This window comes from Thamnophis sirtalis, unplaced genomic scaffold (assembly GCF_051295495.1).
Source record: "Thamnophis sirtalis isolate CommonGarterSnake01/CBP01778 unplaced genomic scaffold, rThaSir2_p1.2 scaffold_1, whole genome shotgun sequence".
Classification (NCBI taxonomy): Eukaryota; Metazoa; Chordata; class Lepidosauria; order Squamata; family Natricidae; genus Thamnophis; species Thamnophis sirtalis.
The window spans coordinates 150,254,300-150,269,150 of record NW_028261381.1 but is presented as its reverse complement, the minus strand read 5'-3'; the positions used below and the strand labels follow the sequence as shown (position 1 = coordinate 150,269,150).

Sequence of the window (14,851 nt, the reverse complement as noted above, 5' to 3'; positions counted from 1 at the left end):
TACGTCAGCACAAGTTCTTCTCTTTTTTTTCCCCTTCCACAAAAATCTTATTTTTGTGAAAGAGATTATTTAAGGCCTGTGAATTATCATGATGGAGAATGGATTAGAACCACATGGGAGAAGGTGGTTATTATGATGAAAATTGATACAACCCATTATAGAATCTAGTGGACAATTGCTTTTCTATATTTTTCACATGTTGGATTATTTTGTTTATGAAATAATGAAATAGAGTAAACTTTATTCATTCCATTCCATTCTTCTTTTGATTTCTTTTGATTGTTTGATAGAATTCACCTGAAGTTCTGGCATACTTATGCAAAATCCAAAATGAAACAAACTGAACTTTTCAGTGAACTTTAACAATTTTCTGCCTTTTTTATAAGTATATAAATTTATAAGTAGCTGCCTTATTCTGACCACAGGGTTAGTTCTAGACACGTCTGTCTGAACTATTTTCTGCATCCTTTCTGGCTTCCCAATATTCTTATGAGAATTGGGCAGTGACTAGAACTTTACCAAGAATTTCAAGTATGGTTGAGCCAAAAATTATAATGTGACATTATATAAGAAACATAATGGGGGAAAAATACAATCAGATCTAGACTTTGACATGTGTATTGTTGAAAAATTCATTCCATTTCCAGAGACTTGCCTTTTTTCCTGTACAGTTAAATGTTAGAGAATGCTTGAATTTTGCATTTTTCACACTTAGTATAATCCCGTGACTATATTTTCAGCAGTGGCCACATTAAATATACTGTTGCTTGGTGGAATTATGGAATAACTGAGGACAAAACAAAATTTAAATAAAAGTACCTGAATGTAGAAGGTGATAATTTCATCACCAATTTTTAGAAGAAGCTTATTCCAAAATTTCTAATAGTAACTATTATTTTAAAGATAGGAATATTTTAGGCAATATTATTCTTGGAACAAAGGCAATGCTTTTAATGTTTACTGATATATAGCTGTCCTCCCCTCCCCTTCTCCATTGTTTTTTTAATCTATGTGGATCCAGTATTCAACCTCACCAACAATGTGGATGTAGAAAGCATAAGAAAGAAAATGGAAATATACCAGAAAGAAAACAAAGAAGTTATTCATAAAAATAAGATCAAATTGGTAAGTTGTGTAGGGCTTGCTTGTGTCATTTCTCCCTCTGAATTAATTGAAACAACGTAATTCATAGCAAAATATTTAAATGCATCTGTTCCATCCGCTAATCCATTTTTTGAGTTCCTTTATCTGGTGACTTTAGGATATAGGATATAGATGACTGCATTGTCATTTCAACAAACCACCAGGGAAAAAGGAGTAGACTGAGGTGTTCATGACATATAAGGAAAAACATAAGTATATTTGGTTTCTCTTCCCAGCTTTGCTTAGAATTCTTGAAACGTGGATGTAATCTAATCCTTAATTGAACAAGTAAGGGAGGTGCAGATTATCTGGACGTATTTCTATTGTTAGTTTTGAATGTTTGACAATGAGATTTAGCCTATTTCTTAAGGAAATAGGACCTTGGTACTTTTATTTCGTTAGTCTGAAAAGCTCATGAAATAACTTAACTGAAATGAAGGTTTATACCCTAGTTTTTATTCTTTAAATGCTATTTTGTTATGAGAAAGGATTATATCAGATCCCCGTCTGTGTCAAAATACAAAAACCTTTATAATGTCCTTGATGTCCACAGTTGACTTTTCCTAAGTGTAGATACTAGCTGCTTTTTCAGGTTTTCTGTTGCCCTAGTCCTGTACCTTCAACATGTTTCAGCTCAGAAGTATTAATTATTATGGTTCTGCTTAGTCTCGAGAACAAGAGGAGCTGGAAGAGGCACTGGAGGTTGAACGGCAGGAGAAAGAACAGAAGCGGCTTCTTATACAAAAGGAGGAACAAATGCAACAGATGTTGAAGAGGAAGAATAAACAGGAACTTCTGGATAAGTTGGTAAGTAATGAAAGAGACAGGTTTAATAAGCAACTACTTATTACTGACTTTTGAAACGGACTGATTATATTTCTCTTTTGTATGGTTTATTCCTTTTTTCCTGCCACCAAAGAATAATACTAAAGGATTAACTCAGAGTTTCCTTTATTATTCTTTTACTTTTTGAAATCATTGCAGCTCTTTGCTTATGAAATTCAAGAAACACCTGTGATATTTTATTTCTTAGACAATCCTATGGAATTGATTAACAGATTAACAAAACCTGAGATTTCAGGACTATATAGGGATTTGAATAGGAGTATTTTTACTCTATACTGGTTGAATGAGCTGGAGTAGAATATTGGATTTCTTCTGAGAACTGCCTTTTCTCTTTTTCTGTCTCTTTATAATTAGTTATCAATTTGTGTGTGTGTGTGTGTGTGTGTGTGTGTGAAAAAGAGAGAGAGAGAGGGAAGGAGGAGGGAGGGAGGGGCGGGGAGAGAGAGAGAGAATGAATGAATGAATTATGGATATATTTTAAAACTAAATTGAAAGGTGGGAGAATAAGGCAGGAGCCAACTACATCTACAAAAACTATTAAGAAAGCCTAAACTATCATCCTTATCTCAAAATTGGCAGGATTGGTAGGTAACCTGGCAGCAGAGAGCATCCTTGGAAAGACCAGCCAGTTAGCATGGAAAAATACACAGAGCGAAGCCAAGTACCGTAGTTTGCTGATTGTTTCTTTTGTTAGTTACTGCAGAAAGGAGGATGAGGACAAGAAGTTGGAGTTGTTTGGCTTCAAGTTGATGGACATGTATCTAGAGCTGAATTCTTAAAAATAGCAGTTTCAAAGCTATAAGTGCAAATGCTTCTCTTTAACTTAAGCAAGCCTGTTGGAAGTAAGTAAGGGAAAGTTGCGTGCTGGACCTAGCCTTTATCCTATAGTATATTTTTTTAAAGCTGTGGATGAATTTTGTTTACAATTTTAAAGAACTAAAACGAGAATATATTTCTTCTAAACGTCATTTCCTATCCATCTTCAGTCCTTCTTTATATTAAATTTTTCCAAATCAGCTTCAACTTGAAAGAATGTGAAAAAAGCAAAGAAAAATAGGCTATGCAGCCTGGGGGCGCATGTGTCACATGCAGGCCACACCTACCCCGGCTCCACAAAGGCAAAAAAGTCACAAAAGTAACAATATGTCGCGTGATACGATCAAGCTTGACACCCGTGATCTAAACCATATTTTAACAACTTGTCACTGAGAATATTAAGTGGAACCTTGCCTAAAGTTTGCTGAAATTTAGGTAGCTTATATCCACAGAATTCCTCTTGTCAACCAAAGTATTTACTGTGTTAAAGGAGACAATAAGCTTTATTTTAATATGACTTACTATTATTAGTTTTTTTTACAAAATCTAAAATCTTAGAAATCATAACATTATCTTCATGATGGTTTCAAATGACCCATTTTATTACTGTCTCTAACACCAGGTACTGGTGTTAGGTTTAGTGGGATTCTCTATTTCCCCCTTTCTTGAAAAGGAGCGTCTGCATTCTTTTCTTGTTCTTTGGCACCTCCCCAATTCCATAGTTCTCCTCAAAGTTAAACAATAAAGGACCTGGCAATGTTTAGCCACCTTTCAGTATTCTAGAGTCCGAGGACTTGATTCCTATTTTATTTACCATATTTTACATTTCTTTTAATGTATTTTCATTTCCGTATAAGCATACTCATTGTCACAATAATTCATGTCTATTTCATATTAATTCCTCATAACAAATGATATATCACCAACTTTGTTTCTACCAGTAATTATGCACTTTAAAATGTCTTCAACCATTTCCCGATCTTTGCACATGTGCAAATGTAGCTGCCATATTGCTATTGTTAACAGATTTGATTAAGCATTCTTTTTGGTGAAACCAGTCAATGACTTTGTTTTAGTGAAATGACTAAGTCATTTATTAACAATAGATCGCAGGTGGAATGTAGCAAAGTCATAATAAAAAAAAGAATAAAAATACATCTACTTATTAAATCTTCAGTAAGTAGTCTTTTGGAGATTCTCAGCCATCCAGGTCATGGTTGTCCCAAAGGTGCTTTTTCAAGAGGCAACTGGACTTTCTGGTTTTTCTTTGAAGACGTTTCGCTTCTCATCCAAGAAGCTTCTTCAGCTCTGACTGGATTTATTCCATTCCCCACCACCATCCAGTCGGAACTGAAGAAGCTTCTTGGATGAGAAACAAAACGTCTTCAAAGAAAAACCAAAAAGTTCAGTTGCCTCTTGAAAAAAGCACCTTTGGAATAGTTTTTGGAGGATCTTCTAGAAGAGATCATGAGGATATCATGGGGAAGGGGAAGATCTGTTTGGTCAAAGTTCAGCCAGTACATAATATATTCTTGGACTTCCTCCAGCGTTTTGGCTAGTTTTTTGAAGGAACCAACCTTTAGGGTAGGAAGTTCTACAATCTAAGTTGAGAGATGGTGACTAGCTCCACACTCTGCCTGTTCCACACACCCAGCCTGCTTTATAACTAAGAGAGGGTTTTACTTTACTTCATTGTAGTCTTTCACTGTAATTAGTATAGCATAGTCTCTTACTCTGTTGGCCCTCCTAAAGGAGGGTTCTTCCTAAGTGGGAGAATACTGAACAAGATAATATCTCTTGCTCTCATGTGGCAAGGGAAGAACATATAGAGGAAGCATTACTTAATGTAGATGTACCTTACATATAATCAAACTATGAAGGTCAATTCAAAATAGCTTTATCACTAACAGTTTACTTTTTATAATGACTTAAGAGAGGAAAAGGGAGAGAAAGCTTATAGTGAGTCACCAAAATGTTTCCAACTCAAATTTAAATGCTCGTTTAATTTAGATGAGCTGAACATTGTTTTCTTATAAAGCAATTGGTTTTACTGGAAATCCATTTTGCCAAATGCCTTGCAGAAAAGAGCAGTTATAAATAATCTTTAGAATGTGACCAAAATAGGTAATTGAAAGACATCTGGGTACACATCGTTACTAAACATATCTAAATATATTGTTAATGACTGAAAGGTAAAATGAAGGGCAGGAGAAAAAAAAAGGTATTTTTCTTCCCCTAAAGAAATTATTCTCAATCTTTTTTTTGTTTAAGGTTCACTTCAAAAGTCAATTATTGTGAAGAATAGTATTTTGAAGAATACTCCTGGTTCTAAAATATGCTTAAATATTCTAAAATAGTTGTATTAGTATTAAGGATTTTCAATATTCTCCTCAAGACTCTTATTCAATACGAGGAATTATAATTATTTTCTTTTCATTCTTGTCCAGTTTTCAGAAATTGCCTAGACAGTCCCTGCAGTTTTCTGGACAAGGTTTTTCAGAAGTGGTTTGCCATTGCCTCCTTCTTAGGGCTAAGAGAAATTGACTGATCAAGGTCATCCAGCTGGCTTTGTGCCCAAGGAGGGACTACAATTTATGTTCTCTTGCTTTCTAATCTGGATGCCTTAACCACGATGCCAAACTGCCTCCTAATGTATAGATATAATATTTTGGAGCTTTTTTGCTGTTAAAGTAGAACCTACCAATTACATGAAAAACAACTAGGCACAAAAACATATTTTATCCCATAACTGATCTATTTGCTGTCTATTATGTGATAAGGAGACCATTTATGCATTTCAAAAGTTATAATAAGCCAACAATTCCATTATATGAATAGGAAATTATGTCTCTTCTGTCATCTCTCAGGAATTACAGCAAGTAGATCAACCAATCCTTTCACATTATAAAATGTGTGATATGCACGGCACAGTTTGTGAAACAAATTTGACTACCAAATGGAAACTATTTTGAAAAAGTGCTTCATTTTTATTCTAAATATTTTATGGTAAGTGGATTCAGGTTCCAATTCTGTTTCAGTAAGCTGGAATCCATATTCAATTGCTCCAATTTCTTAAGGAAAAGAGAATCTGAAACTGTAAAAGTAGAATTAAAGTGGAAACATGGAATGTTAGAAGCCTGAACATTGGAAAGCTCAAAATAGTGAAAGGAATTTGACTGCCCATTGCCCTCTTAAGAAACACTTAACTGAAATGTATGGAATTGGACACTATCACTCAGAAAACAAACATTTTATATTCAGGAACAAAAAAATAAAGAAGGAACTATGGTCCTTTCATAGTTAGGAAGGATATAGCAATAGCAATACTACAGTGCAATAATACCCTCTGGATTTTGTAGGCACCCCTTTAATATACAATTTATGTTCCATTCAGTGATGCAGAATAAGAGGTTGACAAGTTTTATGGTCAAATTTAATCTGAAATTGATGCAATATGCAAGCAGGATGTGCTACTTGTGGTTGGAAATATTGGAGCAAAATTGGAGATTTTTTTTGTAAGAACAAAGTAATAGTGCTGTATGATTTAAGAAACAAATAAAGCATGAGAATGGCTTAGTAGTTTCTGTCAATCCAATGATTTTTTTTCATTGCTAACACAGTCTTCAGATAACTAAAACGCCACCTATATAAATAGACATCACCAGGCGGAGTACACAGAAATCAAATTGACTATATTATTTACACAAGGAGGTGAAAGAGTTCAGTTATAACAGCAAAGATGTGCCCAGAGGCTGACTGCAGAACAGACCATAAGCTATTCATAGGCAAGCTCTAAGTTAAGCTAAAGTGGAAGAAGAAAATCAACTACCTGCCATGATATGATTTTGAGCTTATGTCCACCATTCTCAAAGAAAACTTCAGGAAACGCTTTGAAGTATTGAAACTAATTCATAGGAAACCAGAGGAAATGCTGAATGAAATTTTATTTGCTTTTTGCTAGCCTGGGTGATATTATTATTATGTCCTAAATTTTAAGTAAGTTTTTGAGCAACTCTTATCCATTTGAATAAATGGGCACACTGTTTTGTATTAAAGAGATTGCCTTGCTTTTTATGCAGATAAATTATTAAAGGAGAAAATAACACTGTAATAAAGAACAAATCTCATTATGTGAGAAGGCTGAGAATAACTTTCCAACAGCCTCAGATAAAATCCAGTGAAGAACCAATCTGAAATTGGCTGTAAGTTTTGGATCCCGCTTAGATGACTTTGTGCTGCTGCTTTTTTGAATTGTTAATTCTAATTATTACGACTTTGAAAGTGATATTAACTACATGTTTATGTAATTATTAGAATAATGCTCATATTTTAATACATTTATCTTTCTGGTTATTATATTTTATTACATTTTAGTTAATGCAGAATCTATAAAAATATATCTTTCTAAGGTTTTTTTTTTCCATTTATGAGTGTAATGTAGCTTTCCTCTATTAGTAAAAATGGCCATTTTCTGGTAAACTGGGAGTATTGAACGCTGTTCTTCTGGAAATGGCCAGAGAAAGCCATTTTCGAAAAAGATGCAATTTGTTATTCTAGGAATGCATGACAGTAATGGTGGATGGTTTATGGCTTTTAAATATTTTATTCTATGTTTTTAATTTTGATTGTAGGAAAGTTCCCATCTGCCAGCATCTTTGTTATTAGCCCAGCATAAAGATCGGTCTACACAGCTAGAAATGCAACTGGAGATTCCCAAACCTATCAAACCAGTGGCATTTTCAACAGGCATTAAAATGGTAAGATATAAACAGCTTTCTGTGTGTTAAGAGATAATTATTTTTTTCCTTTTCACAGTCTAACCTTTCCAGTCTTGAGTTTGGAACAATAAATTAAGTTCTAGATTCACTGTAGAACTTAAGTTGCGATTAACTGATTAAAAAGTAGGGATAAAGAAAACAGCATTATATTACTAATTGGTTTCAAAACTAATTGTTATATTTTCAGTTCATGAATGTACAGTAGATTATATCACACATAAGAAAGCACAGCCCATTGGCAGTGGATCTAATGTTTCTAATTGCATACTGGCAACCTTTTCTTGATTTCAACACCACACAAATGAATGCAACCTATTATGCTGGCTATGGATGGTTGTTTTCTCCAGATATGTTCTGCACTGGGGCTTGGCATATTTTGAAAATTATTTTGGATCTTGTACAAATGTGTGTATAACACTTCTCTACTATTTGTTGAAAAAGGTTTTTTAAGCTTTGGCATGAAGTTAAAAAAAGATTTGCAGCTTTAAAGATCACATTAATTTTGGTGCATCAACAACCTTAAAGTAGTTACAATTGAAAACAGAAAAAAACCATGGGCTTGCATAACATCTGAAGTGTTATTTTGGAATCCTTTTCAAATGATTAACACTCCTGTTATTTAGGAAATATGGATGATAATAGTGTGAAATAGCTCTAAAAGAGTCTCTCCAAAGTTCATCTAGATTTGGTATATATTTGTTTTCTCATAAAAAATGACAGTTCCTTGGCTCTGCTACAGATTATATGTGCTCTTTTCTTATGAACAATCAGCATTCATTCTTGGACATAACATTAATCTTTTATATAACTAGGAAGGAATAATACTTTTTGCTTCTATTGTCAATTAATCTTGATTATACTGATATGCAGACATATATTTAATCTTGACAGTGGTTTAGAGCATTTCTCCAACCTATGATTTTCAGTTGCATTGGATTGCAACTCTTCACTGGTAAATAGTTATAGCTCTTATGCTTGGGAAAGGCTGATTTAAATCAACTTGGGAAAGGGTAATTTAAATCAACTTGGAAAAGGCTGATTAAAAGAGGAAGGCCATATTAAAGAACAAATTGCTAAAATTGAGTTTTTTCCCTAAGGCAGAAATAGGCAATTTAGTGCTCTCCATATATTTTGAACTTCAGGTCCCACCAGCCTCAGTTATCTTGGCCTAAACAAAATTTAACCCTATTGTAAAGACAAGCCAGAAATGGTATATCAAAGCACAGGTAGTTAAAAATGGAAGTAAAAGTAACATTGGTGCACTTACATCATAAAATATGTTGGTAAATGCTTTTTTTAAAATAAAAGAATCAGTGAACATTCTTGGGGAAAATAATAGATTTTTGCTAGCGGGAAGATTTGTTTTGAAATGTTTCTTTAAAAGCATAACTTTTATTTGGTATTATTTATTTCTCTTGAAGTATAACAGTGATGATAACTGTAGTTTTCGCTGTTTTATTTTACAGAGGTTGTCATAAAAGTCAAGATAACTTCTGTCTTTCCCTTAGGGGTGGGACTGCCATTATGTGGCTGCAATTGCCATCTTGACTCTATTAGCGTCCCTTGACATCTTTGAGCTGAGTACTGTTTTAAATGTATTTTTTTCATATACATTTCTTTTTTGTGATCTTTTGAGTACCAAGAAAGGGTAGAACAGGACAAATTGTTGACTAGGCCCAGAATTTATTTTCACTTATCTTAGTTCAGTTAGTATTGAAGTGTTGTAGTGTTGTTTAATTCCTTAAGGATTACTAGAACTTGTTGTAAAAGTAGTCAACATGATTAGTTTATTTTAATTTTCATAGCAATAGCACTTAGATTTATATATAGCTTCATAGTGCTTTACAGCCGTCTCTAAGTGGTTTACAGTGTCAGCACATTGCCCCCAATAGCCTGGGTCCTCATTTTACCATCCTTGGAAGGATGAAAGGCTTGAGCCTGGTGAGATTTGAACTGCCAAACTACTTGCAACCGGCAGTCAGCAGAAGTAGCCTGCAGTACTGCATTCTAACCACTTTTCCATTTCTGAGGGCAGCAGTACTGGGCCTCAGAAAGTGGGAGCTCCCTAAGCAGAGGCATTCTCCAGTTTCCCCACATGTTATTCCTTAATTCCTTATTCTAGATATAGTTTAGCCTATACTATTATTAATTTTTTTAAAAATTGGTGATGCATTTACTACAGATATAGCTGTAAAAAAATCCTTCTTTCTTTCTTGCAGTATGTTCTTCTGTCATCATATCTTCCCTTCTTGGAGTCACTGCCCATCTTGTGGAGAATTTATTGATGGCCACTTTAGCCGTGTGGCTGCCACAAGCTTGGCTGATACCCAGCCATACCACTGCCACTCCACTGTCCAACCAGCTCCCTCCTTCCCTCCTGTTGTTAGGACTGAGGAAGGACTGAGATTTCTGTTGTTCTGCCAATCTGGACCCCTTGCCATTCTCCAATAAAGGGGTGGGGATGGGGGTGAAATTGCTACTAGGAAAACTAGCTGCAGCGCGTCTGATATTTCTCTTCTTCCATCATATTTGCTGGGTCTTATTTCTGTTGAGCAAAAGGATACAAGGGAGAGATGGATATTTAACATCTCATTTTGTAGAAACCAATTCCTGTGGTAATCTAGCTGGGGTGGGGGATGTGAGGTTGCATTATGCCCACAAATCTCTTACATAATTCCTACTCTTTTTCCATATTTTAGTAAAAAAGAATGCTTGAAACCACTCTGAATATAACTTGCTTATTTAAAAAAATGCTATTAGCCCTCGAGCCATGAGCTGTTTAGTTAGACAAATGAAGCGAAATCCTCAGCTGAAACCAAGATTCTGATTTTGTATCTAATCACAAGTAACTATGTAAATATATGAATCTGCATTTATACACAGATTTGTTGTTTTTTATTTTCTTTATTGTGTGCATTTTTCTCTCTCTCTCATCATCTCCCTGTTCTTTAACTTTGAGCAGAAAACATCTTGAGGATAGATTAGAACTTTCTTGCTTCCTTAGGTTCCCAAATAAGTACACATGACTCAGTTTTCATAATCAGACTATTGCTCTGCCTGACCACTGGTTCATTTAGCCCCATATTATCTACTCTAATTGGCTGGTATTAGTTTTCTTTCACCCTGAACAGAAGCCTTGCCAATTCCAATACTTGGGTTTCCTTTAATTGGAATTGCAAGACTTGAATCTGGGTTCCTGTGAATGTAAAATATTTGTTCAGCACTGACCTATGACCCTACCTTGAAAACTGATGCCACATTGTCTAGGATAAGGATGAAAAACTGAATGATCCAGCAAAATGACTGGATGCTTCCCAAGTTTACATCTGGAGTACAGGTGAACTCAATCTGGAGGAGAGTCCACTCAATCAGAGTTCTTGTTCTGTCTCATTTCTTCCTGGCTTGCTTTCTCTGGCTTGTAGCCAGTGTTCTTGTTCTGCCCTATGCACACCTTGATAGCTGATTCAGCCCGAGTGAAGCTTTTGAGGGGAAATATGTCAATATGTTTATTTTATGCACATATTGTTTATGTCTCTGTATTGCACCCCCCTTTCCCTATGAATGTAAGCCGCCCTGAGTCCCCTCAGGGAAAAGGGCGGCCTATAAATCCCAAATAAATGAAATGAAATGGAATGCCTTGTAGGCCATATGCACACTCTCGATCTAAGGGTTTACAATACAATACTCGAGCCCTTGTGATCTCTAGGCTGGAATACTGCAATGTGCTCTACATGGGGCTGCCCTTGAAGAGCATCCGGCGACTTCAGCTAGTCCAGAATGCGGCCGCGCGAGTGATCGTGGGCGCACCACGGTTCGCCCACATAACACCGATCCTCCGTGGCTACCTGTTGATCTTCGGGTGCGCTTCAAGGTGCTACTTACCATTCATAAAGCCCTCCATGGTAGTGGATCTGACTATTTGAGAGACCGCCTTCTGCCAATTACCTCCCTGCGTCCCATCAGATCGCATAGAGTAGGTCTCCTCCGAATTCCATCTGCCAGTCAGTGCCGACTGGCGACTACGCGGAGGAGAGCCTTCTCAGTTGCAGCTCCGACGCTTTGGAACGATCTCCCCGTGGAGATTCGCACCCTCACCACCGTCCAGACCTTCCGCACAGCCCTCAAGATCTGGCTATCCCATCAGGCCTGGGGATAAGACCCTAACCTCGCCCCACCCGAATGCTGAATGAATGTTGTGTTTTACTGGTTTATTTTTTTATTCACATTTTTCTTTTTTTCTTGTGTTCTGTCTTGCACTCCCTCCCTATTAATTGTAAGCCGCCCTGAGTCCCCTCAGGGAAAAGGGCGGCCTATAAATGTCAATAAACTATGAAACTATGAAACTATGAATACAATAGCAGAGTTGGAAGGGACCTTGGAGGTCTTCTAGTCCAACCCCATGCCTAGGAAGGAAACCCTATACCATTTCAGACAAATGGCTATCCAACATCTTCTTAAAGACTTCCAGTGTTGGGGGATTCCCAACTTCTGGAGGCAAGCTGTTCCACTGATTAATTGTTCTAACTGTCAGGAAATTTCTCCTCAGTTCTAAGTTGTGTCTCTCCTTGATTAGTTTCCACCCATTGCTTCTTGTTATACCCTCAGGTGCCTTGAGAATAGTTTGACTTCTTTGTGGCAACCCCTGAGATATTGGAACACTGTTATCATGTCTCCCCTAGTCTTTCTTTCTATTAAACTAGACATACCCAGTTCCTGCAAACGTTCTTCATATGTTTTAGTCTCCAGTCCCCTAATCATCTTTGTTGTTCTTCTCTGCACTCTTTCAAGAGTCTTCACATCTTTTCTACATCATGGTTACCAAACTGAATGCAGTATTCCAAGTGTGGCCACACACTTGTTTGTTTATTATATTATTTGTTAATAATATATTATTTACATAACTGCCGCATTACAAACCAAAAGTCCTAGAAAGCTCACAAAACAATTAAAACATAAAAAATACAAACAACCAGAAGAAAAACTTCCAGCATCCCAACACTCTCCTGTACATCAGCATTCCACCTTACTGGGCTCCAGCCTCATCATACCCCAGTGCTTGCGGGAAGAGCCGGCTTTTCAAGGCCTTAAGACTAGAAGATCTGCTGGATGTCATGAGGAATGATATTCCACTGGGCAGGGGCAGCTATAGAGAAGAACACTTTCTAGGTCCTGCTTGACTACTAGATTTAAAAGAAGAGACTTGGAATGTACTCATTCTATCTAAACTTCAGGGGGAGGGTTGAGCAGATACCCCCAGGGAGAGATGGTTCCACAAATGTTGTTTATTGTACTATCTTTGTTTTAAGGTCCTCATAGTTCCTTCTGATGGTGAAGGTATGTTGAAGAGTTATCTGAAACAAGACCTTCTATGTAGTAGCCCCAAAACAATGGAGCCCCATTTGAAGAAGCTTATTCCATTCCTCTGTAACAGAATGGGCCAAATAAACTTCGTTTTGCTAGTCTGCTACATGATCATTAAAATTCAGATTCATTTTATTTTATTTACGGCTGACATCTTGAGGCCGGGACAGATGTGGGAGAAAACAAAATATTTCCACATGTATAGTCTTACTTACTGTGTGAGGCAGGTAAAGAAGCTGAGATGATCTAAGGAGTTGGCAGGAAAACAGTTTTTGGACCCAGAGAAAAAGAAGATCACTACCAACCGAAAATAGATTTAATTAGTTTCAGACTGCTAAGGACATGCATCATCTTGGGAGAGTTAAATCACCCCCAAAGAAGTGTTGTGTTACTATGTGTGGATGTGAAAATGATGCTTTGAGGATTCAGTCTACCCAGAGCGGAGGTCCCAAGAAAGAAGAGTGTTTGAAGATAAGATAATCAAGAAGGTAGTCAGTGCTTTACTAGTCCTAAGAGGTTGCCTGCTACTGCTGAAATAAGCTCTTGATTGATTCTATGGAAAAAAATTATTAATAGCTATTCATACAGCAATAGGCATAGAGAGACAGTAGCAGAGGGATCACTTTTACAGGCAGGGAGATAGTTGGCCTGGTAGAGCAAATTAGGCCACAAATCAATTTACTACTTTTTACTTGCTTCTGAAATTAGAAATGGGAGGGAGACAATGATTTGTTTATTTGCTTTAGCTGAATGCTACTTGTTGACCTATCTGTCTGAAAAAAAGTCAACCTTAAAGTCAACCTTTTAGAGAACCTGATGTTTTTCTCTCTGGAAACATTACAAATAAAGAAAAAAACCAAAGTCTTTCATTCGGTTTTGTCTCTTCAGTCCTGAGGGGGATCCTACCCTGTAACTAAATTCTTTTGTGCTGCATTTTATCTATGCTCTTGTATGTTTATCTTGTTTTGGGGATATTTATTTTCCTTTAGTGAGTGTAGTTAAACATTTTGTTGGCTCTTTTCTTCCCAAGTTCTTTAATTTGGTACATATGCTGCTTGTTGCCTCTTCTTTATGCATATTAGAAAGAAGAGCAATTCAAATATTGAAAGAGAGAAGATATCTGGTGGAGCAAGCCAAAATATGGCTGGCTGGATATATGCTGCCCCTGCTCCCCCCCCCTCTGTCTTTTCACAGTTGTTTGCTTTGGAAAGCTCACACTTTAAGCACATGGAAATACTTCACACTTTTGAGAAATGCTGACTTCCTACATGCTTTATGAAGGAATAGCACATCATTCATACAATGTAAGCACATTTTATAGATTATCTCAATATAACTTTTCATTTCTGCTGCATGTTTTTTTAAAAACAGTGAGGTCTGTAATGTGTTTCTTCTTTTATTACCATGTTTTGACCATGTGTTGCATAAATCATGGATAGCTAAATCTTGCACTATATAAATATAATGGAAAAATACAGCTTTAGTGTTAAATTTTATTGGCTAAAATACTAGTTGTTAAATTTAAAATTTCAAAGTAAAATAAATCAGAAAATCTATTTAATTAAAATGTAATAACTGACAATAGTTGGCCTCAAAATCAAACTGCTTCAATTTGTGCCTTGGATATTTTTTTCTCCCAGAAGAATGGGGATTTCATCTTTCTTTGTCTCAGAAGCCTAAATTAAATTCCATGTGCATTTCTATTTCTCCAAAGCAATTGCTTTAAGCTGGGGCTCTCTGCCCTGGTGAGCATTTACTTGCTTGTCTCCTTTCCTCTAAAGAATTGCTTCTGTCCTCTGAAATAGATTTTTCTTTCTCTCTATTTAGGAGTGTAAAGATTGAGGAAGTCTCCTAAGCGTACATACTAATACTTTTGTCTGAAAGAAGTTGTGTATTCTCCCTGATAG

At 36.2% G+C, this 14,851-nt stretch overlaps 1 protein-coding gene across 1 annotated transcript in view; it reads left to right on the top strand.

Annotated features, from left to right (window-relative positions):
* MNAT1 (MNAT1 component of CDK activating kinase) overlaps nucleotides 1-14,851 on the top strand; it is a 109,564-nt gene that overhangs the window by 43,281 nt on the left and 51,432 nt on the right. Inside the window, exons 4-6 of the mRNA XM_014071965.2 lie at nucleotides 1,022-1,125; nucleotides 1,810-1,950; nucleotides 7,437-7,562. Of these exons, the coding sequence (XP_013927440.2) occupies nucleotides 1,022-1,125; nucleotides 1,810-1,950; nucleotides 7,437-7,562 (371 nt within the window). The remainder of the gene's footprint in view (nucleotides 1-1,021; nucleotides 1,126-1,809; nucleotides 1,951-7,436; nucleotides 7,563-14,851) is intronic.